The sequence below is a fragment of the Ceratotherium simum genome, chromosome Y, assembly GCF_057802395.1.
Source record: "Ceratotherium simum simum isolate JZ-2026a chromosome Y, ASM5780239v1, whole genome shotgun sequence".
NCBI lineage: Eukaryota > Metazoa > Chordata > Mammalia > Perissodactyla > Rhinocerotidae > Ceratotherium > Ceratotherium simum.
In genome coordinates, this window is record NC_141941.1 from 5,114,725 (window position 1) to 5,142,287 (window position 27,563).

The 27,563-nt window shown below is 42.4% G+C and overlaps 1 protein-coding gene across 1 annotated transcript in view; it reads left to right on the forward strand.

The window, feature by feature from the left end:
• Nucleotides 1–27,563, forward strand: part of LOC147911623 (steryl-sulfatase-like) — a 106,674-nt gene that overhangs the window by 3,319 nt on the left and 75,792 nt on the right. Inside the window, exons 2-5 of the mRNA XM_087427917.1 lie at nucleotides 19,971–20,111; nucleotides 23,361–23,482; nucleotides 23,568–23,690; nucleotides 25,106–25,529. Coding sequence (XP_087284043.1) covers nucleotides 19,975–20,111; nucleotides 23,361–23,482; nucleotides 23,568–23,690; nucleotides 25,106–25,529 — 806 coding nt within the window. The 5' untranslated portion in view covers nucleotides 19,971–19,974. The remainder of the gene's footprint in view (nucleotides 1–19,970; nucleotides 20,112–23,360; nucleotides 23,483–23,567; nucleotides 23,691–25,105; nucleotides 25,530–27,563) is intronic.

Here is a 27,563-nt window from a genome sequence, read left to right on the forward strand (position 1 = left end):
CTGCACGTTTCTTTTAGAACTTTTTATTCCAAAGATCGGATCTACTTGTATATTTACTTCAAAAGTACTTTTCAGCTGAAGGCAATTTTGAACTGCTCCCTATTAATCCTATTAATTAATTGACAAAGTCTATAGATATTGTTTATCCAGAAGGTACCACCAATGGAAGACAATGAACACACTTAAATTCTTTTATGGATCCTTTATCATATTTATTATGATGATGGATGTTTTAGAGGCTGTGTCTGATAATTTTAACATTTGCATATCGTGTGCTACTTTACATGTCCTATATATACATATACACACACCTATGTATATATATATTTACAGATATATGTGTATATATATTTTTTTTCTCTTTGAGATCTTTTTTTTTTTTTTTTGAGGTAACATTGGTTTATAAATTATATAAATTTTAGGTGTACATCCTTATATTTCAATTTATGTGTAGACTACATCATGTTCACCACCCAAAGACTAATTATAATCCATCATTGTACACATGTGCCTTTTTACCCCTTTCATCCTCCTCCCTACCTCCTTTACCTCTGGTAACCGCCAATCTAATCTCTATATCTATGTGTTTCTTTGTTATTGTTGTTTTTCTCTTCCTCTTATAAGTGAAATCATATGGTACTTGTCTTTCTCTGTCTGACTTATTGAGCTTAGCGTAATACCCTCAAGGTCCATCCATGTTGTCACAAATGGCACAATTTCATCTTTTTTGTGGTTGAGTAGTATTCCATTGTGTATATATACCACATCTTCTTTATCCATTCATCCATTGATGGGCACTTAGGTTGCTTCCACATCTTGGCTATTGTGAGCAATGCTGTAATGAACATAGGGGTACAAATATATTGAATTAGTATTTTCATGTTCTTTGGAAAAATGTCTGTTCAGATCCTTTGCCCATCTTTTGATTTAAAAATGAGTTATTCATTTTTTTGTTGTTGAGATGTATGAGTTCTTTATATATTTTGGAGATTAACCACTTATCAGATGTATGGTTTGAAAAAGTCTTCTCCCTCTTGTTATGTTATCTTTTCATTTTGTTGATAGTTTCCTTTGCTGTATGGAAGCTTTTTAGTTTGATGTAGTCCCATTTGTTTATTTTTTTCTTTTATTCTCCTTGCCTGGTGAGACATCGTATTTGAAAAGATGCTGCTAAGACCAAGGTCGAAGAGCACATCGTATTTGAAAAGATGCTGCTAAGACCAAGGTCGAAGAGCATACTGCCTGTTTTCTTCTAGAAGTTTAGTGGTTTCAGGTCTTACATTCAAGACTTTAATCCATTTTGAGTTAACTTTTGTGTATGGTGTAAGATAATGGTCTACTTTCATTTTTTTGCATGTGACTGTCCAGTTTTCCCAGCACCATTTATTGAAGACTTCCTTTCTCCATTGTGTTTTCTTGGCTCCTTTGTCAAATTTTAGCTGTCCATAGATGTGTGTGTTTATTTCTGGCCTTTCAATTCTGTTCCATTGATCTGTGTGTCTGTTTTTGTGCCAGTACCATGCTGTTTTGGTTACTATAGCTTTGTAGTATATTTTGAAATCAGGGAAGTATGATACCTCTATTTTTGTTCTCTTTTCTCAGGATTCCTTTGGCTATTCAGGGTCTTTTGTTGTTCCATATAAATGTTAGGATTCCTTGTTCTATTTCCGTGAAAAACGTCTTTGAAACTTTGATAGAGATTGCACTGAATCTGTAGATTGCTTTAGGAAGTATGGACATGTTAACTATGTTAGTTCTTACAATCCATGATCATGGAATATCTTTCCATTTCTTTGTGTCATTTTGATTTCTTTTAACAATGTTGTATAGTTTTCAGTGTACAGATCTTTCACCTCTTTGGTGAAATTTATTCCTAGGTATTTTATTCTTTTTGTTATGATTGTAAATGGGATTTTCTTAGTTTCTCTTTCTGTTATTTTGTGGTTAGTGTATAGAAATGCAACTGATTTTTGTATGTTCATTTTTGTACCCTGCAACTGTACTGTATTCAATGAGTATTTCTAATAGTTTTTTTGGTGGATTCTTTTGGGTTTTCTGTGTGTAAAATCACATCATCTGCAAATAGTGGCAGTTTAATTCTTCCTTTCCAATTTGGATCCCTTTTATTTCTTTCTTTTGCCTGACTACTCCGGCTAGGATTTCCAATACTATGTTAAATAAGAGTGGCAAAAGTGGGCATCCTTGTCTGGTTCCTGTTCTTAGAGGGATAGCTTTCAGTTTTTCACTGTTGAGTATGATGTTAGCTATGAGTTTGTCATATACGGCCTTTATTATGTTGAGGTACTATCCTTCTATACCCATTCTATACAGCGTTTTTATAAACGGATACTGTATCTTGTCGAATGCTTTCTCTGCATATATTGAGATGATTATGTGATTTTTATTCCTCATTTTGTAAATGTGGTGTATCACATTGATTGATTTGCAAATGTTGAACCGTCATTGCATCCCTGGGATAAATCCCACCTGATCATGGTGTATGATCCTTTTAATGTAATGTTGTATTCTATTTGCTAGTATTTTGTTGAGGATTTTTACATCTGTGTTCATCAGTGGTATTGACCTGTAATTTTCTCTTTTTGTGTTGTCCTTGTCTGGTTTTGGTATCAAGGTAATGTTTGCCTCATAGAATGAGTTAGGAAGTGTCCCCTCCTCTTCAATTTTTTGGAAGAGTTTGAGAAGTATAGATATTAAATCTTCTTTGACTGTTGGGTAGAATTCACCGGGGAACCTGTCTGGTCCTAGACTTTTGTTTTTTGGGAGGTTTTTGATTACTGTTTCAATCTCCTTACTGGTGATTGGTGTATTCAAATTCTCTATTTCTTCTTGATTCAGTTTTGGAAGATTGTATGATTCTAAGAATTTATCCATTTCTTCTAGATTATCCAGTTTATTGGCGTATAGCTTTTTTAGTATTCTCTTATAATCCTTTGTATTTCTGTGGTGTCTGTTGTAATTTCTCCTCTTTCATTTCTGGTTTTATTTATTTCAGACTTCTCTCTTTTTTTATTGGTGAGTCTAGCTAAAGGTTTTTCAATTTTGTTTATGTTTTTAAAGAACCAACTCTTAGTTTCGTTGATCTTCCGTTGTTTTTTTTTTTAGTCTCTATTTCATTTATTTCTGCTCTGGTTTTATTATTTCTTTCCTTCTACTGATTTGGGGCTTTGTTCTTCTTTTTCTAGTTCCTTTAGGTGTATTGTTAGATTGTTTATTTGAGATTTTTTTCTTGTTTCTTGAGGTAGCCCCTTGTTACTATAAACTTCTATCTTTGTACCACTTTTGCTGTCTCCCATAAATTTTGGTATGTCATATTTTCATTTTCATTTGTCTCTAGATATTTTTTTATTTCTCCTTTGATTTATTTATTGACCTAATAATTGTTTGGTAGCATTTTGTTTAATCTCCACATATTCATGGCTTTCCAGTTTTTTTCTTGTAGTTGACCTCTAGTTTCATACCAGGTCAGAAAAGATGCTTGGTATTATTTCAGTCTTCTTGAATTTATTGAGACTTGTTTTGTGCCCTAATATGTGATCTATCCTCGAGAATGTTCCATGTGCATTTGAAAAGAATATGTATTGTGCTATATATATTTTTTAATGACGTAAATTGAGCATAGAGGAATAGTGGGCACTAATATGTACCCCTAGAAAACATCACACTCCTTTGTCCATATGACCACTTGTGTGGGCTCCTCTGTCAGTATAGATGTTGTCTGTTGTAGCTTTAATTAGGTTCAGTTCTCCTCTGGCTTCAAATGCTTTGAGAGGGGATCCACACTTGCCCTTTAACAGAGCTTGGGATCTGAGTACCAGTGAGGCTCAGAGGACTTCACTATGCTTTACAGCCTGGATGCTGGCTTGTTGGGTCTTTGAGGAATTCTCCCTGTTCTGTCTCCTGCCCTGGATTTGGTAATCCCACATTTGCATCCTGGCTGGGGGACAGGGACAGATGTGACTGCTCATGGTGAAACTTGGAGTGCCCTGGAGGGATGCCTCTCCCTTTGCTGCCCTGCCCCAGCCATGGCATCCTGCCATCCATGTGATCAGTGAAGACTTGCAGGAATGAGGTTGAGTGCAGATGGGCTATCTGGCTGCACCTCCTCGAGATCCTGATCTGCCATGTCTGCCGACCCACATGCAGCCACTGCACACCCCTTTCCACTTCATCTGAGTGTTTCCTCCTCTTTTCTTCATTCCTTCCACCAGTGATGAAAGCAACTGAGGGTCTCCTCTTTGTAGGAAGGTTCACCACATCCTGGGTTCTAGTTCGTTTAGGTTTCATTGCATCCTCAGCTTTCTGATGGGTTAAAAAACTGTGATTTTATTGAGAACCTCATATGCTGATGAGAAGGTAAAATGGTGCAGCCACTGTAGGAAACCATCTGGCGGTTCCTCAATTAGTTAAACATAGAATTTCCATGTGACCCCGCCATTCCACTCCTAGATAGATACCCCAGAAAACTATATAAACAGGTGTTCAAACACAAACCTGTACATGAATGTTCATAGCAGCACTAGCGAAAATATCCCTGAAGTGGGAGCAAAACAAATGTCCATCAACAGATGAATGGGTAAACCAAATGGGGCATGGCCCTATGCAATGGAATGGCATTCAGCCATAAAAAGAAGCAAAATGCTGACACATGCTACAGTGTGGATGAACCTTGAAAACATCATACCGAGTGAAAGAAGCCAGAATCAAAAGGCCACATACTGTATAATTACATTTATATGAAATATCCAGTATATGAAAATCCATAGAGAAAGCAAATTAGTGGTTGCCAAGGGCTAGTGGGAGGGAGAAATGGGAAGTGACTGCTTAATGGTTGCAGAGATTTCTTTGGGGGTGATGAAAATGTTCTGGAACTAGGTAAAGGTGATGGTTGCACAACATTGTGAATGTGCTAAAAGCCACTGAGTTGTACACTTTACAGTGGTCTAATTAGTGAACTGGATATTATGAGAATTTTACCAGAGTTTAGAAAGTAATTATGATTTTGAGGTTTAATGCTTTATCTTGTCACTGTGAGCTTGGGCGTCCCTTTGGCTTTCTACATCTTAACTGGCAGTGAAAGCTGGTTGCTTTTTTCATATACAATAACTTCTCTTTTTTGCTTTAAATGTTTTCAACTATCTGCATGTCTTGAGTGGACAGAGCCTAGCTGTCAACATTTGCATTCTGGGATGTTGTCTCAGGGAATTTAGGATCCGATGGCAAAGAAGTAGACAGTGCAGATCTGAGGAACCAATTCAGACCTAGAGCCCAGACGTTGGGAGCTGGTGAAACTGGTGTGAGTCAGAAGCTCTTGGGGAAATAGAGTAGAGGCGAGTGGAGGGGTGGTCCCCGAAAGCAGGCGCCATCTACAGGATACATGAGTGAGGTGGCTGGAATGACCACTCGGTTCCTGTTCTACTAACACTTATACATGTGTTGTGGTTAAGAAAAGAGATTTACAGGACTTTATTCCATTTATTTTTAACCACCTTGAGACATGGAGGATGGTTTCAGAGAAGGCAAAGTGACACACATTAAGCTCTGTTGGAATTTTTGTCTTCTTCTGCCTTAGCTTGTGTCTGAGATCTTCTATCCAAGAGGAAGAGGCTGGTAAGTTTGAATTTCATTCAGTTTTTTTTTCCTTTTGCCTAGACCGGTGAGGTAGATGCAGGGACGAGCAGTGTCCCACTTTAATGGGAGAATGAGAAGGCTGTGGCTGCTCACCCAGACCCTGGTACTGGGAAGGCTGATTCCTTAGGCGGAAGGATGGAGGTCAGGCACAGGTCAGGGGGCCATGGTGTGAGCCAATGCTGACAACCAAACACACAGGGCTCTTTTCTGGAGGGTTCCATCAGCTAATCATAGATGTCAGGGAGGCTCACATTACCCTGAAGTGTTGTGGCAGGTTCCCTGCAGACTCACAACCAAGGATGTGATCATTACATCATTTTGGACAAGTTTTACATTGAGTCTTCCTCTGGCTGGATTTTGAACCTGGGAGAACATTCTGATCAGGCCATGCATTTCAGCTGCCCGCCATCTTAACTACCAAAGCAATTTAAGCAAATACCTCTGCATTATGCTTACAGATCCTCACAGCCATATGCATGTGTTTATAGTCACTAAAAAGCAGAGTGATTATGTGATAGCGGGGGGCGGGGGGAGGGGGAGGCGGGCGGTGGCATCCCTAACCCCTAACCTCCCTGGAAAGATGCCCAGGCTCCTTATCATTTCTGTGAAGTGCCTTTAACGCGGAGGGTTAGCCAGCTTGCTGAAGTGTGAGGTTAGGAAGAAGAGCAGGCTGGCCGTCCACTTAGCAGGGATGTCCTCGTTCCGAGCCGTCTTTGTCTTGTTCCCTAAGCTGGTTGTTAAATTGGTCATGCTTGGCCCCGGTTCCTGATAGCTAAAATGATGTTTTTCTTTTTCATCTCAAGTCACTGCCTGGCTGAACAGTTCTCACTCCCATAAAGAAATCTTTAGGACCCCAGAGAGAACCATCCCAGAGGTCTTCTGATATTTACAGCACAGATGACAACATCAGCATGTAAGGAAGCACTTCCCTCCATTCTCAGACCCTTGCTTTCTCTTCTCCTCCAGACTCTCTGGGTATTCGTTTTCTCTCCTTTTACTCTGCTGCCCATGTTGTCGCATGGTTGCCTGTAATGCAGGCCCGTTCCTTAATACCCAATGTTAGAAGTTCAGGTGTGACCGGGTTTCTCTGTGGTGTTCTGGTCAGGGGATCCTGGAATGTGCGAATATCCCAAACCTGTCTTGACCCAGGCTCTGTTCCTTCCCTTGAGGCCCCTGAGAAAACTCTGTGTGCAGAGATGACCTCCGCAGGGAGAGTACAACTTTATTATGGGCTCCAGCCTTGAAACCCAAAGAACTCTAGCAAGAGAGACCAGAATCTGTCCAGAGCTTCTTTCCTGCATATGCCAGGCAGCCCACCATCACCTCCTCATGTGTTGGAGGAGGTGAGGGAGCTCTCTGGGGTCTCCTTTATCAGGGCACTAATCCTATTCATGAGGGCTCCACCCTCATGACCTAATCATCTCACAAAGGCCCCACCTCCTGATATCATCACCTTTGGCGGTTAGGATTCAGCATATGAATTTGAGGGGGACATGAACATCCAGATCATAGTAGTTTCTATATATGTTTTTCTTACAAAATCCTTCTATAATTCTCTATTACCAATAAACAGGTCATCGAAACCTGGCCTTCGCACCCTTTTCTCCATATACCACTGTAATGATCCATCTGTTCACTCTTCTCCAGTACTGAGAACTCTCCAGCTATGGTGACGCTCTCAACATACCAGAGAGGAACGTTTTAGGATGTTCACATACCCCAGAATTTTGAAGACCACTCTAACACACGGTTTTCTTCATAAAATTCAGTAAACTGTATTAGGTTAAGGTTAACCTAAGGTTAAGTAAGGTTAGGTAAGCCACGATGAGTGGATTATGGCAAAGCATTTAGATTTGGAGGCTGAGTAGAGGTATTATTAGGCAGAGCAAGAGAGAAATGGCTTCCTTCCACACAGTTGCCATATGGTGAGCACCGTTTACATCAGTGCCTTGGCCAAAGCACAAAGGTGCCACATAATGGACCTTTGGGATCTCGCTCAAGTAGTTAAAACTGAAGTTGCAGTGGGAGAATCCCGTAACTCACTCAAATTTATTCCAAGTGGAAATGTACTAGCATAGAGGAGGCGTACGCTGTCGTAACAAACGTTATTATAATTAATTCCAGTTGGCTTTATCCATGGTAGGCATCTCCTAATTGCAGAACTTTGAGCCCCCTAAAGAACAACTGTTTTAAAAACATTTAGTCTTTCAAAGCATAGGAAAATGAAAAGAAATTGAAGTACTAACAGGGATATGCCGTGTCAGTTATCCTCGTTTGTGAATGTGCTAGATGCTCTTGATAATGCAACTCAATCACAAAATTCAGCTTTGTTCTTTAGTTTGGAGAAAAATGCAGTTTAGTGTTAAGATAACCTATGTTCTTAAAAGGCAATCCACTCATTATAAATATACTTTTCACTTTTATTTCACTAAAAATGACACTTTATCAAAGCTCCATGACATCAAATATCTTCTGGGGAGCATGATAACATGACTAAATATTTGCTTTTGATAATTATGAATTATTATGTGCAGAGTAGGTGAATTGCTAATCTTCTTTTGTCTTAGAAGTAAGCCATTACATGTAAACATCTAGCTACAAGAGATTCAGCTACTGAGAAGGAAAATAATGAATCAGCAAAGAAAATTTTATTCTTTTGCAAAATTTGGGAGAACATTGAAATATTAACTTTTAAAAAGCATTGATATTCATAGACATTTCAATATATTAATATAAGGTGATATATATATGTGTATAATCTATTTATCAACAGAGACAGATATATAGTTGGTCATTCTATATATATATAATATATTTGTCATTCTCTCTACATATATATATATATAGTATACATAGTGTGTACATACACATGTGTAGTATGCCAAAAAAGCATTTTTGTTTTTCAGTTGTTTAAGAATTCAATGAGAAATTACATGATGAATAAAAGTTTTCATTTGAGTTGTACATAAATGAAATGTCATATTCAGGGCAAAGATAGCAGCATACAGCCCAGAGTGATCAGACATGTTATAAGTGTGTACATTATGTAGTTATTTAAGAATACGTAAATGTTCACAAGTTTTAATCCTATAAATAACCGAGAAAAAGAACTCTGTAACAGTGGTCAAGAGTCCAGGAGTGGAGTTAATGGTGGTTAACTATTTGGTGACTTGTTTTCCATGTTTTATTTTTTAAAATTACATAATTACCATCAACAGATGAGTGGTGATGAAACCAAATGTTGTGTATCCATACAATGGGATATTATTCAACCTTAAAAAGGAATGAAGTCCTGACATATGCCACGTGGATGAACTTTGAGGACATTATGCTCAGGCAAATAAGCCATCCACAAAAAGGACAAACACTATGTGATTTCACTTATCTGAGGTTCCTAGAGCAGTCAAGTTCATGGCGATAGGAAGGAGAATGGTGGTTGCCAGGGCTGGGGGGAGAAGGTAATAGGGAGTTGTTGTTTGATGGGGACAGAGTTTCAGTTTTGCACAGTGAAAATTGGTGGTGACGGCTGCACAACCATGTGTACATACCTAATGCCACTGAGCTGTATGCTTAAGCAAGGTTAAGATGATCAATTTTGTTATGTGGATTTTACCCCAATGAAAAATAATTTCTAAATTACATAATTAGTCATAAATATTCAAATAACCCAGCCTTGTGTAAAGTAAAATTGAATACTTGCTCCTTCAGCCACACGCTGCCCCAGCCCCCATCCCAGGTGGTTACCACAATCACTCTTGGCTGGGCAACTGTCATCACCTTTCTCTGTGGATGGATCTGGAGCCCAACAGAACTAGACTGTGAACCCCACTCTGTCACTCACTTGCCACATGTCCTTGAGTAGATGATTTCACTTCTCAGCCTTGCTTTCCTCATCTGTAAAATGGGGAGAGTGACAGAACCTGCCACATTGGTTGTTAGAAGCAGACTGCGGTCTATATAAGAAGGGCGCCTCTAGGCTAATGATCTGATACCAACGGCAGGGTGTGAGTTGTTATTGCTGCCTTTGCTGTTGGCATCTACGCTGCCCTACTTCTGGGGACGTCTGCTCTTGGTGTTGCTTTTCCCACTGGGGTTGAATCTGTACTTTTCTGCTATTCTGAACTCCAGAGGAGGGGCTCCCTCTCAGCTGCCTTGCCTAAGCTTGGGTATTTCCAAGATCTCAGGACAGTTACTACCTTTGCCTGAGAAATCCCCCAACTCCTGGACCCGGGCTGGAGGTATCTAATCTCATGACAAACTCACTCACATCTGTGCCATAAATCAACCAGAGCCCAGCCGGGGCACCTGTCTTTCAGCATCTCTCTATCTCTAGATGAACAGCAGTCTTGCCAAGGTACCAAGTGCAGGTGGAGGCAGCCAGAGATTTACCCTGACAGTAGGGAGGAGTGCTTTTTAAGAACTCAAACAGGATGGGTTGTCGAATGCTCTTCAGACTCTGTTTCTCACAATTTTCATAGAGTGTTTTGCTTTGTGTCGATGCTTTCGGAGCCTGCCCCTCTCCTATCTAATTAGAAAAAAATACGGAGTCAGTTCCAGGCCGACTTAGAGAAAAACCATCAGGCTGTGGGAGCATAAACATTACAGGATTTGGGACATGATAGGACCCTTTTATCATACAACGCAGAAACAGAGACCTGCGAAGACTGGGTGACCTGTTCTAGTGTTGACAGCTCATTAATGGTGGCACCAGGATGGAGAGCATCATATCTGGACTCCTTGCATACGGCCCTCCATCTTCACCTCATGGGGCATCAGCCGGGCCAAGGAGAGAGAAGAGAAGTGAGTGGGGCCAGGACAGTCTTTGATCTTGTAAAACTCGCTGTTACCCCAGCTGTTCTGAAGATTTCAAATGTGAACGTAGAGGTTGGGCAAGACTTCCTCTTTTTGTTTGTTTTTTTTCGTGAGGAGGACTAGCCCTGAGCTAACATCTGATGCCAATCCTCCCCTTTTTTCTTGAGGAAGACTGGCCCTGGGCTAACATCTGTGCCCATCTTCCTCCACTTTATATGGGACGCCCCTTAGCATGGCTTGACAAACGGTGCTTCGGTGTGTGCCCAGGATCCGAACCTGTGATCCCCGGGGCCGCCGAAGCGGAGTGCGCGCACTTAACCGCTTGCGCCACCAGGCCGGCCCAAGACTTCCTTTATTTAAAAATACTTTTTCTTTATTAATACTCCTAAATTAATATAACTGACTTCAATTCTACTAAGTATAATTGAGTGTATTGAGATATACAAAGACCAGAGCCCCGGCTACTGTCGAAGGGTCAATAAAAACAGATGTTCGTTCAATAAATAAAACATGAATATTTGTTTTAGAAAACTCACAAGCAATTTAAATAGGTATTTAAATCTATAGAAATACCTGTTTAAACACACATTCAGATAGGGTTTTTGCTGTCCTGATTTCAGACTGTTTTTCTTTATGAATTTAAAACAGGACATCGATTAGATAACACTTTGTTAACCAAATTTTATTTATTGTATGTAGCTTGAATTGAACAAAAACTGCATTTCTTCTAAATAAATATGGCTTTGTAATGTAGATTTTTCTCTATTTTCAATAAGCCTCTTTCCCCATGGAGCAAATAGATCAGGAACATTTTTATTGTCGTGGTAAAGTTTCCATTATAGAAGTGCAGGGTTAATTTTCTTTTAATGAACAAATTTAATGTAATTACATCTCTAGTTATGGAAATGTTCTTTTGGCTCTCTCCTTCATCATAATTTTGTTTTAGGAATAGCTACTTTCTCAAAAAGTGTTTTCTTGCTTTGTTGCCAAATTAAGGTGGTCCAGAAAAATAATTTTTTAAGGGGGAAAATTATGCAGTTTTTCGGAAGCTAATGTGCTATGCTCTTAATATTTTGGAGCACTTGCATTTAATTTTTAAGTACTTTTAACAACTAGCTCTGTTTTAATAGTTTGAAACAGCTTTATAAGCACCTTGTTCTAATCCACGCTTGTGGGAAAAAATAAGGTCGGTTTACTGCAGACAGTAATAATTTATATGCCATGGGATTCTAAGTGGCTATTAACAAACAAATTTTCCAACATTCTTAATTGGGCAAGATGAAATTTCTCACCCTAGGCCTAATATTATCTACCCCAGGCACATTTTAGAGGTATAATTAATGATATACTGTCACAGTGAGCTAACCAAAACCATTTGGCAATTCAAAAATTAGTACAGATATTAATAATTACTAATGGGCTTTACCCCATTGGGTTTAATTTTAATAAAAAAGTTCTGCGCCTCAACTAACCCTCTTATCAAAAAGCACAGAAAATTGGAATGAATTTTTCCCAAAGATCACACATATATACAATTGATTCTTACTGTGGTGACGTGTTAACACGGAGCAGATTCATAATCTTAAACCCCAAACATTTTCTGTCTTCATTGTTCTCTTTCACAGCTAATGGCCCCAGTATCTTTCCAGAGAGCAGGGTGAAGTATCATTGACTGCCCTCTCTTTCTTACACCTCATATCCAATCAATTACCAAGTTCTATTGATCGCATCTCAAATCGGTTCTGTTCTCTCCTGCCTGCCCCCACCTAGTCTGGGTACCACCTCTTTGTAGTGTCATGCCCCTTATGTTCACATCCACCCCAGTCTCTGCCCAATCCATCCACTGTGGAGTAGCAGAATGACCGTCTGAGAATGCAAACCAAATGTACCTGTCACCCGCAGGTTGAAATTTTGCCTGTCTCGCCATCACTTCTGCATAAAGATAAATGTCCTTAGTGGGCTGACAGTGCCCTCCATGTCTGACCCCTGCTGTTTCTTGAGACATTTCTCCGTCTCATAGTGAGAGTTCTGTGTGGAAAAACAAAAGCAAACAAAACACCAGGGCACATGGTCGTTGGAATGCTGTGCACTCAGCCATTTACACAACAAGCACAGAAAAAAGGATGTGGAGAGAAGCATATGACCCGAGTGGGTCTCTGAATAGTTAGTTGGCTTATATTTTTTTCTTCTGTACCTTTAGAATAAAAGTAAAAATACAACAAAACAAAATTTATTTCAAAAAATCGTATTTGATTTTTGTGTATGATAAAAGCGTACTAGCCCAAAGTAGGCCTATGAACCTGGATTTTTGGGCTGGATTTTTTGGTGAAACTTTACTTAAGACTCACACAGAGACAGAATTTGGCTCCATTTAATCTCTCTTTCGACCATATCCTTCTGGGATACCATAAGTACATTTTTCCATTCCTGGCATTTTCAACTTTCAGTTGTAAAACAAAAATTCATTTTTCACATAGTTGGTGAGCTGAGCAATGTATCTTTAAATTTCTTATATAAATTCCGACCACTCATTACTAATGAAACATGTTCTTAAAATACATTCAGCATGACCTTTTGAGCCGCCACCATGGAAAGCTTTTTTCAGGTTCTCATTAAGACAACTGAACTTTCCATCTTAAGCTATTGTATTTTGTTTTGGTTATCTACTGCTATGTAACGAATGACCCCAAAACTTTCTGCCTTAAAGCAACATACCTTTGTTATCTCAGAGTCTCTGGGCATCAGGAATCCAGGCACAGCTTGGCTGGCTTCTCTACTGTGATCAAAGTGCCAGTCAGGTTGGTGTTCTCATCTGAAGGTTTGACAGAGGCAGGATCCATTTCCAAAGTCACTCAGATGGTTTGGGGCAAGATTCAGTTCCTTATAGGTTATTGGCCTGAGAGCCTCATATCCCTGCTGGCTGTTGGCTAGAGGTCTCCCTCAGTTCCTCATCACAGGGGTCTCTCCAATGTGGCAACTCACTTCATCAAAATCAAGCAAGAGGAACATTTCAGCTAGCAAGTCAGAAGTCATAGTCTTTTGCAACCTAATCACAGTAGTGATGTCCCATCACTATTTCTGTCTTCTGTTCATTAGAACCAAGTCGCGAGGTCCAGCCACACTCAAGGGGAGGGGATTATACAAGATGTGAATACCAGAAGGGGTGTCATTCTGACCATCTTTTGGTTGGCCTCCCACATCTTTGTTTAAAATTCTATTAGAGTACTTACTATAGTCTACACAAAATTATAATCATAATGCTGAGAATGACTACAACTAACAAATGTTGGCCCCTAACTATCATTCCCTTATTGAATCATAGTACTAAGTATATAATTTTATCTTCACAATAATACTTATAAAGCATTATTATGATTATCCCCATTTTACCAAAGAAAATACTGACAAAAATGCTAGGTGGATGGTTCTCAATTTCACCTCTACCAAGCAGGGGAGCCAGGGTTGAAACCTCATCTGCAGAAGCCACATTTCCCACTCCATCACTCATTTTAGTGGGCTCTGTACTCATGGATTCCCTCGTTTGGCCGGTCAGAGCCTTGCAGGGTGATTCTGGGTCTCATTCAACCGTGAAACCATCATAAGACTGTCACAATGTCTTTTATCCACCTTTTGCCCCATAAGCTTTCGTTGAATTGGAACGGATTTGGTTGAACTGTCAGTGAATTGCTTTTGTTGCAAAGGTATAGATAGATTAAAGCACTCCTAACAAGTTGCATTTGTCTAGCGCTTTATCATTTTGGAAACATTTTATTTCTTTTTCTTTGGGGGCAGGCAGGGGATTGTTCTCTGTTTTTCCACCTCTATTGAGGTATAATTGACAAATAAAATTGTGTATATTTAAAATAAATACATGATGATTTGATATACATATATATTGTAAAGTAATTACCACAATTAAGTTAACACATTTGTAACATCACATAGTTACCTTTTTGTGTTTGTGTGTGCATGGTGAAAACACTTAAGATCTACCATTTTAGCAAATTTCAAGTATACAGTACAGTATTATTAATTGAATTCACCATGTTGTATGTACATTGACCCCCAGAATTTATTCATGTTATAACTTAAAGGCTGTACCCTTTGACCATCATCTCCCCATTTCCCCACCCCCCCAGCCCCTGGCCACCATCATTCTACTCTCTGCTTCTATGAGTTCAACTTTTGTTATTTTTTAGATTCCACATATGAGTGAGATCATACATTATTTGTTTTTCTCTGTCTGGCTTATGTCCCTTAGCATAATGTCCTCCAAGTTCATCCATGTTGTCACAAATGGCATGATCTCCTTCTTTCTCATGACTGAATAATATTAGATCGTATATATATACCATATCCTTATCCATGCATCTGTTGATGGACGCTTAGATTGTTTCCATACCTTGGCTACTGTGAATGATGCTTTAGTGAGCATGGGAGTGCAGATATCTCTCCGAGACTCTGATGTTGTGGGAACCCTTTATTGCCATCATCTCAGTTGATGCCTTACGACAGAGACTCCATCTTAGTAAATGTGGATGAGAGTGAGGCATGAGGAGATCATGCTTCATGCCCAAGATGTCATAGCTGCTTCCCTGAGCCAGGACCAGACCCCTGACTCTTAATTCTCCACTCGTTCCTCTACTCCTCTACAAACAGAGAATAAAAGCCACGGAAGGGAGAGTTAAGGGGAGAGTTAGGAATGAGAGAGTGGCTGCCGGAATACCAAACTGAAGAGTCACATTTCCCTGCTTGGTTATCTTTAGAGGAAGGGAATCGTGGGAGCCGAGTTTGCTTTTATGCAAAGGGAAGATCCTTGAAAGGGAAAGAGGTGAGATGGGGTGGATGGGAAGTAGGTCAAGAGAGAGAGGAAGATATTGCTCCAAATTCCCAATGTGTGAGAGTGAGGATGCTTTGATCGGGGTTCAGAAAGGCGCCTGGCAAGGTGACCATTCGCGAGGATAACTGTGGATGAAAAGGTTAGATGGGGAGAGATGTGCCACCTGGACCGGTACTGACAGGTCAGTAACAGGTAAGGGAGAGATGGAATGCTCAGAACCTAGTCTTCTCTTGAAAGAGCCTTATCCAGATCATTGCCATGTGCACAGGAATTTAAGGGCATCCATAACTGGTGGGGCATGTTATGGCCGAGGAACATTATCTGTTAGCATTTAAGTTGCACTTGTGGGTGCAAAGGAGAAATTCGCGGTTCCTCAGATGGTTGGAGTTTCGAATCATTCCCTAGAAGCCAACCCGCCCACAGATGAGAGCAAAGGAGATGAATAGTAATTATGTTATGTATAGGAGTGATAACTTCACAGACAATTTCATAGCTGATCGGAAGGATGAGAGGCTAGGACTGACTCGGTGGCTCTTAACTGGGCATGATTTTGACCCCTGGGGGGCCATTTGGCAACGTCTGGAGACATTTTTGGTGTTACAACTTGGGATGGAAGGGCATGCTACTGGCATCGAGTGGGTGGAGACCAGGGGTGCAGCTAAACTTCCTCCAGTGAACAACACAGCCCCCCACAACAGAGGACTCTCCAATCCCAAATGTCAGTAGTGCCAAGGCTGAGTGCCCTGTTGACTAACTCTGAGAAGGCTAAGTCAAACATAATTCAATAAACACGTGCTCCCGTGTTACTTTGTCACACAGGTGACTTGATGAAGAAGCACAGTGCCTGTTGTGTACTAAGCACCCAGACAACTCTAGTTTTAAAATAAGAACATAAATTTATTTATTTTCTATATTAAGTAAAACATGAAAATATTAGCTAGCTAGAAACAGACCCCCACAGCATTAATGGCTCTCGCCTTCTCTAGTGTGAATGTTATACGTGGCATTCTTACAAGGACAGGAAGGTATTAAGCATAGTCTTTTCTATATTACTGGTATTAGTTATGGATTTGCTTGCCATTAAATCCACTTAGGGACACCCGATGTGCCAAACCTAAGCATTTCGTAGGCATTACTATTGGGCGCCTTTAGGAATCTTCGAAACTTGTAGCGTGTCTCACTTTATATTTAGAGACGGATGCTAATTTTTGAATCCGGCTATTGCCCGTAAAACCTTCCAACCATTTAAAAAAACAGTTCACGGCCCAGCTTAATCACCTTCTTTGGTTGAGTCAGAGTGAGGAATTTCTAATTCGATGTCAAGAGTAAACGTCAGCTCTTGAGTTTATGCCGTTTTGGGTGACACTTGTTCAACCAGCCGCTGCCCTCATGGTGCCTACAGTCCAGGTAGGGAGGAGAGCAACTTTCCACTCTTGCACCCACAAAGGTTGTCAGTGGTCATTTCCTCATTTGCTCAGTCAACAAATGTTGACTATTTAGTGTCAGGGAGTGTGTTCAGAGAGGAGCGCATTCCGGCGTCCTCCGTGACTCCAGGGGGGCTGTGGGCGGCGAGCGAGCTGGAGTGCTGGAAGAGTAGATGAAGGGTAAGGTCAAGGTGGCTCTGCGAGTGCACACGTTGATGGGTACCTTTGTGCTCCAAAGACCTAACAATGAGTCAAAGCCTAAAGAGAGAACAGAGGCATAGCAGCGCTCACAAGGGGCTCTGACGCCCAGCGAGGAACAGAAAGACAAAGCGATGAGTTCTGGCTCCTAGTCTCAGGGTCGGAGCGGGTACAATCACAGACTTGGCTCTGGGAGGTGTTGGGGGCAAGAAGCTGGCTCGGGCTGGAAACGGGGGCTGGGGGATCCCACCTGCCAGCACTTGTGAGAAGAGGCTAAGAAGAACATTGATGTTGAACATGGTCTGGGGCTGTGGTGTTTCTCCTCACACCTCCCTGCCACCCATCTGGCAACTGAGCCAGGCCTCTCCCTGGCCTGGAGGGGCAGCCTGGTGAACAGCTTCCCCACTGCCACTGCCAACCTAAGCTCTGGATCCAAACTGATAACCCATCACGGGGCAGCAGAACTTCTGGAGTATGGAAACAGAGTGAGAAGAGAGGAAACGACAAAATAAACTAGACAGCCAAAGTCCTCCTGGATGAGAGGGAATCGTCCAAGGCTTCTGGTTCCAGCTGGAAGGTTGAACATGCATGTTGGGCCCCTTCCAAGAGATGGACAGAGAATGATGGAAGATGGCAAATCAATGGCAGAGTAGGCACTGACTGAGCAGGAGAGGGTAAGGGGATACCTCCCTGCCTATTGAAGAAGCCAGCAAGAAGCGTGATTTTAGCACCACAGAAAGGCCCAGGAAATAGAAGCTGCAGATACCTCTGAAGATGGGGTGAGGAGTGGGACTGAAAACCAAAGGACTATTTGCATGTCTTTATGGAAGAGGTTGGATTTCTAGATCTCAGTCCCAAATCTGCAGAGCCAGACAACCCCACACACACATCCCAGCAAGACACAGGCTGGTTCTCTGGAGAAAGTGCATCAGGAAGGCTCCGAGCTCTGGACATCAGGCCCAGCTCAGGCCACAGGGAAGACGAAGGGTTGGAACTGGAAGACTAGTGAACTTCCCTGTCATGAAGGGAGGGCATGCCAGCTCCTTCCCTTACTCTAGCTCCAGAATGCAGCCAGCCACCAGGACCCACACCCCAAGCGGGGGATTGAGGGGTTGCTCGGTGGAGAAACAGGCCCATGAGAAAAGGCTTACAGGGCCTGACTTGGAGCCATCAAGGCCAATGACAGGCCACAGTCCCACACACACACACTTACAGGCCTTTGAGCCAGCTTCCCGGGTCTCCCTGTTGAATATGAGCAGACTGCCGAGGACCCCAGGTATTTGAGCAAAGCCTTAACATGACAGACACGAAAACGTGAATGCCTGATACGTGCCAAGGACCGTTCTGTGCTGTAGGATTGAACAGTGACCCAAACACACACACAACACACAACACACCTGGTCGATGTACCAGGTGAATTGGTTTCCCATAACGTTGTAACAAACTAGAACCATGTCGGTGGCTTAAAACAACACAGATTCATTTATCTTCCAGTTCTGGAAGTCGGAAGTCCAAAATGAGTCCTGTGGGGCTAACGTCAAGGTATAAGCAGAGCTGGTTCCTTCTGGAGGCTCTAGGGAAGCCTTGCCTTTTCCAGCTTCTGGAGGCACCTGTATTCCTTGGCTCGTGGCCCTGCATCACATCGTCTTTCTCCACCTTGCTTTCATTGTCATGTCACCCTCCTCTTCTAATATCCCTCTGCCTCCCGTTTATAAGGACACTTACGATTGTATGGGCCAACTGGACAATCCAGGATAATTTCTCCATCTCAAGATCTTTAATCCCATCTGCAAAATCCCTTTCGCTGTGTAGGGGAACATATCCACAGGATCCAGGGATTTGGACACGGATGTCTTTGGGGACAGGGCCATTATTCCGCTTCCCATGCTGGGTGAGGATAAGCACTATGGAAAACAGGCAGCAGAGAAAGAGAATGGGGAGGACCAGTGTAGGAGTGGCTGGGAAGGCCTCCTGAGTGGGCAGCCAGATGTCTGCTGAGGCCCAGGTTGTTTTCTCAGGTGTGTGCAGACGAACCATGATGGGATTCTTGCTCCACGTGGCCATTGGTGCCTTGGGTGTAGCCCCACAGCTCCAGTGGGATCTACGTGTCCTGGCCCCCTCACATCCCCATGAGTTCCTCATGCCATAGGTTCTGCTAAGGTCTTCCCTCACTTCCCCGGGTCCTGAGTTCTCCCAGCATGAGCAGGAGAGCTCAAGTGGGTGCATCCTTCAGTCTAGCCCTGTGGACATCTAACTGCCCTGTATTCAACCAAGGTGATAGGGCCTGAGGATGCTACTGGCCCCCAGCTGCTCAGAAGCTTGCAGGCTCTCTTCCTCTTCTAATATTCACTTGGAAATTCTATGACATTAGAGAGAGAGTTTCAGGTGTGTGCGCCTCAGCGTCATCCTCCTCCAGATTCCTCCAGCCTGTTATTTTTGAAAGGAATGACTTGCGGTACAGTGAGTGTGTGTTGTGATGACAGCCGTCAAAGATGGCCAGATTCCCTTCCTTGGGTGCATGCACTCTGACCTATTACCAAACACCCAGAGCTGCCCAGGCTACGAACCTCCTGCTTCTTGAGTTTTGGAAAGTTTGCGTATGTTTTTATGTTTCCCTTTGAAAAGCTCCTACACCGGCACTCATAGCTCATTTTAGAAAGGATGTGACATTGAAAATTTGATTGTAATGACCTGTCTGTCTCTCCAGTGCTCAAACAGAGAACTTTTAGCTAATTACAGAACCCGCCTTCTGTAAAGAGACAGCGAGAGGTGGTTGTATTTCCGTTTTTCTAAACAGAACCAATGTTTTGGTCTAGGGTAGAATCGAGAGGCCGTCGCTGTCCACGGAAAAGGAAATATTTGTTTTGGAAACAAACACACAGGAAAGAGGATAAGATTCTTTCTTTGGAGCACACATTGTCTGGGGTGGACAGGTTGTAAGAATGCCCTCTTCTGAAATGTGGGCGAGGAGAGAGGAAAGTTCTAGAGAAGGAGGTCCACCTCGCACCAACGTCCTTCACTTCTCTCTTTCCCCTTGCCCTTTGCAGGAAGATGAAGATCCTCTGGCTTCTGCTGTTGTTCCTGTGTGACAGCCAGAGCTGGGCAGCGTCAAGGCCGAACTTTGTCCTGCTGATGGCTGACGACCTTGGCATCGGAGATCCTGGGTGCTATGGAAACAAGACTCTCAGGTTGGGTGACACGGCTGCTATGTAAACACATGGCTCTGTTCATAGGCGGCGGTCCCCAGTGATGGTGAACACACATTCACAGCATTGCCGAGCACAGCCCACATGGAAACATTTACAGCCCTCCACACTGCACACTTCAATGCATGACTTCATATAGACACATATGGATCTGGGCGTAGGAAGGCAGGGGTGGCTTGATCTGTTTCAGTAAGTGTAGTCAGTGGGATAGACTCAGAGAGATCCCTCGGAAGATACGCATAATAAATCTTTCTTGCTCGCCGCCACTGTGCTGCTGCTTTGATATTCTCCCTTGTTTCTTCCCTTTGGTTCACCTCTTCTGTGCTGACTTCTCTATCTGGCATCTGACTTTGTCCCAGTTGGTGCCCCATCCCATCTCGGCTTGTCAGACACTCACTGTCACCTCCACACCTTCCTTCCCCTCCTTGCCCAGGCTGTTCTCAATCATCAGCCAGCTACCCTGGCTGGGGACAAATGTCAGAAGGACAAGTATCATGTTGGATGAGGGCAGAATTTTCACCAGCCAGGGGCGACTGCAATGGTAGGAAAAACACAATGGGAACTGGACTCAGGGACCGAGGAGGGCGTTTGGTGTCTAAGCCAAACCAGCATGAAACCAGCTTAATGTAAGATATATTTTAAGGACCATTTGGTTTAAAGAGGGAAGCTAGGGGCTGGCCCGGTGGCGTAGCAGTTAATTTCATGTGCTCTGCTTTGGCGGCCCCAGCGTTCGTAGGTTCGGATCCCGGGTGTGGACCGACGCACTGCTCATCAAGCCATGCTGTGGCGGCGTCCCATATAAAGTAGAGGAGGATGGGCACAGATGTTAGCCCAGGGCCAGTCTTCCCCAGCAAAAAGAGGAGGATTGGCAATGGATGTTAGCTCAGGGCTGATCTTCCTCACAAATAAATAAATAAATAAATAAATAAATAAAGGAAAGCTAGTTCTTGTGTAGTAGAATATTGGCACTAGCGTTGCATTTTCTCTTTATAATAAGGAGGAAACCATGACATAAAAGTAGTTCTGTGGAGAGGTTCATGTCACAAATGATCAACACAAACTAAATTAAAGAAGAAGGGGAAAGAGATCATTTGCTTTTATTAGAATTTTCTCGTGAGATCTCTGAATACTAACTGTCTGAAGCCGGGATGGACCCATTGCTAAGTGCCATGGGACACTGATTTATGTTCATGCCATTTCCTCTGGCCTCTTCTTTTCATCATGACAGTTCATCTTGAGAAGTGTGTTTCATCAAACAAAATGTGTCAGATCAAACAAAAATGAAGTAAATTATTCTTTTGAGGATAAGGAGGCTTGTAAGCCATAACCAAATATATATCAGTTCCAACCCGAATCTTCGCATCAAATGTTACTTGTCATTTTTAAAATGTATGCTTACCTAGGACATTTGTTAGATTTGTAAAAGTATGTACGGTGTTAAGATCTGCACTCAGTGCTGTCTTAAAACTTTAATTGACCATGTATGTTTTCTACCCCACCTTTTGCCTCGTTTTGTAAAAAGTTTAGATCTTACTTTTTGACATTTGTGACATAAACCTTGTTAATAATTTAATTTTTCTTGTCAGGGTTATAATTTCTATTTTTTTTCATCTTATATATTATTTTAAATAACATATAATAAATATAATTTTAATATAATATTAGATATAACATTACTAAAATTTACTAAGGGAATAGATTACTGTTCCTACTATGTTGTCTTAGTTAAAAAATTACAATCACGCCTTTAAGGTTCAATTTCTACCAATTATCAAAAGGAAAAAAAGCCTATAAAATCCCAAGGAAGAATTCGTGTCAATATCTACCCTAAATCTGTCTTACTCTCCATATTAGATTTCAATTCTTTCTAAATTACGTTTTTCACTTTATATTTTATCATATCACACCCCAAAGAAGTCAAATTTTTTCGATAGCCCAATGTAGGCACTAGGACGTTTAAGTCAAATACACATGCAGATTCAGTCTTCTGAACCTTCTAAATCTAGTGATTTAAGGCAAAACCAAATATTGACAATTGAAATATTGTCCATTAAATGCATAAACTAAACTCATAGATGAGAGACTAGTTTGACATGACAAATGCGATGAAAAGATCTTCTTTGCATTGTGCATTAATGCAGAATGTGGCTGTGGGGCCACAGTGAACAAGTGGCATGCTCCCACTCCACAGGCCGCCGTCTTGGAGGAGAGCACAATTAGCCATGCCATCCCTTCATAGTGAGGAAGCTGCTGTGATAGGGGAGTATGACTGATTCCCTACACATGGAACAGGCCCCTTCCATAGGCCATAGGAGGCCCGTGAGAATTCCATCTATGCCCGAACTGAAGGACAGAAGATGACCAGCCTGGCGGAGAGACAGGGTCCAGGGTTTCCAGGGGAGGATATGGGATAAGAGCTTGGCATGGTACAAGATCTGAAACACGTTCATTTCTGAATGCCTAGGAAGTCTGGAATGAGTTCCTAAGATGATTGGCCAATCTATTCCTGGAGCAAAGGCACTAGAAGGACTTGTGTTGCATAATGCATCATCCTAGAAGTTAGCCCATAAATAAGTATTTATTAAGCATAAAAAAACACGAGCCAAGAAAGCATGTGAGTGATTCACAGCATGTCGTTTTTTCACAATAGCATGTGTCTCTTTTTCCTGGACCATATTAACCCATTTGTTGATGTTCATTGGTAAATACACATGGAGTCCCATTATTCCCTTCTCCCTGGGGGTGTGTGGAAATTAGGCAGAGGCTGGTGAGAAATGGTTGAGGGCCTCCCTTTGCCTGTGGTTGGGAAGAGAGGAATCAGGCTGCCCTCAGGGCTTTCTTGTTTAGGGGCACAGAGGTAACTGTGGGGACAGGGGTAGGGGAATAGTGAGGCCTTGACCCTCACTCATGTCTCACTCTTTCTCCTTGCAGCAGCCCATTATCAAGACTTGGTCCGTCTCTGCTAAGCCAGAGCTAAGGAGAACAGGAGCTCGGAGTCCCCTGAGGGCATGGGTGGGCCCCCTGGAGAAGTCAGACCTGCATCATTTAGACCTCAATATGGTTTCCTTCTCATTCTGAGTCTCGGTTTTGGGTCACCTCTGCCTTTCCCCGCCCCTCTCCCACCTCACACAACCCCGTGCAGCTCTCATTTCCTGGGAATATTGGGAGGTGACTCACAGAGAAAGCTGCTTTTTCAGGGTCATCCTGAATGACGTAATTCTTTGGTTCTAGGACTCCCAATATTGACCGATTGGCCGAAGGGGGAGTGAAACTCACTCAGCATCTAGCGGCATCACCCCTGTGCACGCCGAGCAGGGCGGCCTTCATGACAGGCCGGTACCCCATCCGATCAGGTAACCTGGCTCCATCGCTGTGACCGTTGTCCTCCTCAGGGCATCCCCCAGCTCCTGTCTTAATGGTTGATTTCTCCTGCTTCAGGAATGGTATCTCAGTCCAGAGTGGGAGTTTTCCTCTTCTCGGCCTCTTCTGGAGGACTTCCCACCAGTGAGATTACATTCGCCAAGCTCCTGAAGAATCAAGGCTATTCAACAGCTCTGATAGGTATGGGCAGCTGAGAAGGGGGAGGCAAGGATGTGGGCAGGGTGAGAGGGAGACTGGGGAAGGCACGAGGGCAGGCTCCTTAAGGATGACATTGCAGACACAGTCGGCACAACTTTAAATAGGGAAGAAATGATTTCAATTCTAAATTACATTCAATTCAATTCACAATGTGCCTGTCTGGGCTATTTGTATGTGTAAATATGTGTCAGTATGTATGTATGTATGTGTGTATGTGTGTAGATGGATGGATAGGGAGAGAAAGAGATAGGTAGATAGATAGATAGATAGATAGATAGATAGATAGATGATAATGAAAGACAGACAGACAGATGGAAGAACAGATGTATGTATGGATGGATGGAAAGACAGAGGAGATAGGTGATAGAGACAGATAGGTCAATAAATGAGGTGGACGGATGAATGGATGATGGGTGGGTGGATGAATGGATGAATGGATGATGGATGGATGGATGATGGGTAGATGGATGGATGGATGGATGGATGATGGATGGATGGATGATGGGTAGATGGATGGATGGATGGATGGATGGATGGATGGATGGATGATGGATGGATGAGATAGACAAGATAGATACATAGGTAATTATACACACACACAGAGCATAAAAAACAACATATACACACCATGCTATTGATAAAAATTTTCATTTTACATTTCAATACTCAAATTGTGTCAGAATTTGTCTCAGTTGATATTCCTATGGATTCTGTTCCATTGGTAAGGATGACATTCCCGTGGATTCTGTTCCTTCTTCCTTTGTACTTGGTAAGCATGGATCTGTAGGTCATCAGATGAATCGTAGAAAATCTCATAGGAGCAAAATGACCATTCTCTTTCCTCTTACATCTTATCATAAAACCATCATCCTTTTTTCTTTTGTGAGGCCCGTATTAATTTAGTATAATTAACATTTTATAAGAAATGTTCATAGGTGTTTAAAATAATTGCTGAGTTATGAGTGTGATTTCCTCATGCCTCAGAGGTTGTTTTTTGAGAAAGGATTCGTTTCAACTTTTAACATTCAAGGAACAAAATCAAGTTGGTTCTAAGACTTTAATTTTAAGGAAATGTCTTTAAAAAGATATCTGCCCCAGAAAAACTTGTGTTTTTCTATGTAGTTTTGTTTTCTGCTTATTAAATATGTTAGGTGTTTGTCTTTTGTTGTCTTTGTTTTTTTCAATCACTAAATTAGTTTCTGTTTTCTGGTAGAGTGAGTAGTTAATACCGTATTGTTTGTGGAACAGTAAGTGAAAACCTGTAGGGTCCTAAGGAAGAGGACTTGGGCTCATAAATATGCAGAAAGATCCTACTTTTCAGCATGTGGGAATCTGAAGCTGATGTTCCAGTCAGGGTGTTTGTTGGGACTAAACCTGTCACCCAATTGTCTTGTCAGGGAAGTGGCACCTTGGGACCAGCTGTCACAACAAAACCGACTTTTGTCACCATCCTTTAAGCCACGGCTTCGATTATTTCCACGGGCTCCCTGTGACCAACCTGAGAGACTGCAAGCCTGGAGAGGGCAGTGTATTCACCACAGGCATCAGGGTGCTGGTCTTCATCCCTCTCCAGGTCATTGCCATTGCTCTCCTCACCCTGGCGGTGCTCAAGTGCCTGGGGCTGCTCCATGCACCCAACCTGCTCTTCTTCTGCCTTCTCTTCCTGGCGGCCATGATACTCGGCCTCCTGGTGTGCTTCCTCTATTACTTCCGGCCCTTGAACTGCTTCCTGATGAAGAACCACGAGATTACGCAGCAGCCCCTGTCTTACGACCACCTCACGCAGAGGCTGACGGAGGATGCGGCCCAGTTCATGCGACGGTTGGTATCGCCTCTTATCCTGATCCTGCCTGCCCATGAAACATAACCCTCAGGTATTTCCATGGAGGTGGAAGAACCAGGGGGCTCCTTCTAGCCGCATTTCCCCTTCTGAGCTTGGTAGACGTCTCCAGCCAGGCCCTGTGGAGGAAGGACGTGGACAAGGAAATGATGCATGTTGAGTTGGTACCAACCACAAGTGGGTTCATTTGCCCAATGCACTATGGAAGAACCAGATGCTGAGGCAAATGTCTTTTGCAGAAAGAAAGGACTTTATTGCAGGCCAGCCAAGCAGGGAGACAGGAGACAAAGCTCTCAAATCAGTCTTCTCCAGTGGCTTTTTTGTGGGATATTTATCAAGGAAGTAGGGAGTAGAAGGAAGGGAGTAGGAGGGCGTTAGGGGCTGAAGTTTTAGGAGTCCTCTGCACAGGCGCGACTGCTTTTCATATTTCTTCATGGGTCACATGTGTAAATTCGGGAGAGTTCCATGTGTTGCATGCAGTGGAATTTTGGCCTATGACATCCAAAGTTTGCCGATCGGTCATTCCGGTCCCTCAATGCACCTGCATGATGTTTAGTTGAAGGACGCTGTCAGCAAGTTATTTATCTGCAGTGTCCTTGCCATTCTGCAAGACAAGCTTAGAAACTTTGGTTAGTGTGTTTCTTACTTTAAGCTTGTAGGTGTGGGGTACGGTTTCAGGGTGGCCTTAATGCATTGGGCTCTCCCCAGAATGGCTTTGCCAATATCCCTCACGTCCTGTACTTCTGAAGCCATGCCAAAAAAATGTCTGCTGGATGACCGAAAGGGGTTCAGATGTCACTGTGGTCTTTAGTCTTCAAGTGTGCAAGCAAGAGAGGAAAGGTCACTATGTGTTGGATAAGAGTAGAGGTTGTCCTTGTGATGTAAACAGTGTGGGGAGATCCAAAAGATTCTAGGCAAATTTCTGAGCAGAACAACTCTGTGAGGAAACGGGGTGAAGTGAGTGATCTCTTTTGGGGTCTGTTAGGTCCGCTTTAGTTCACAGTGTTGGGGGTTGCAGTCAGCAAAGGGAATAACCATCAGCTGAGGGATTGACAGCAATCCTGAGTAGAGTCTATAGCAGGAACACTTGCTATGGAAAACAAGCAAAACTGTTTTGTTCCATTTGTAACTTTAGAGAAAAATGGAAATTTCGTCTGAACATCAGACATTTGGTCTTTGTAGTTACTTGCCATGCCCATGCGGAGAGTTGGTCTAATGTAGGCCCCAAATACTGGAGAAACCAGTCGCTCCTGGGAAAATGGCGCGATGAAAGACATCCTGTGATTCTTAAGGAGGAAGACTATTAAAACCAAAGATGGCCAATCTTACCTCTAGAGATTCCTATTGAGTAGTTCTGAGGTAAGACTACACATCTCCATTTTAACAAGCTCTCCAGAGATTCTAAACCAGTTGTCCCATAGGACACTCCGAGAAATACTGGAGTATGCATGGATTTTTGCTATGAGGGCTAAATGTCAGAATCACTATTACGGCCCTAGATTTTTCTAGAAGTTGATGCTGCCAAGTGTTCCAATGCCAAAGCTTTAACTTTATAAGATACACAGTTGACATCATCATCCAGTAAGAAGTACACAGATATTTCACTGAAACAAAAGTTTCCCGAAATGATCTTTTTCTTACTGGAGTGGTCACTTCTGATTCTTTCTATCCTATTCTGTTTTGTTTTATTTAAAAAAGAAATTATCTGTTTGTGACGCTCAGTTGTGGTCATGACTCAAGCATGGGTCACAGTCATAGTCTACATACGACAAAGCTCTTACCTCATGGGTTAACCTTAGTATATGTTATAAATAAGAGAGCAGCCACTCCAAGATAGAATGGTGTGCCATGGGTTGGCAGACCTATCCATTTAAGCTGAAACACCACAACAGTCTACCATTTGGCAAATTTGCTGAACACTCTCATAACACTCTACATCACATAGCAATCTCTCAGAAACATACAGGGAGGAGATTGATATTATAATGCCCGTTATAAAATGACAGGGTTCAGAA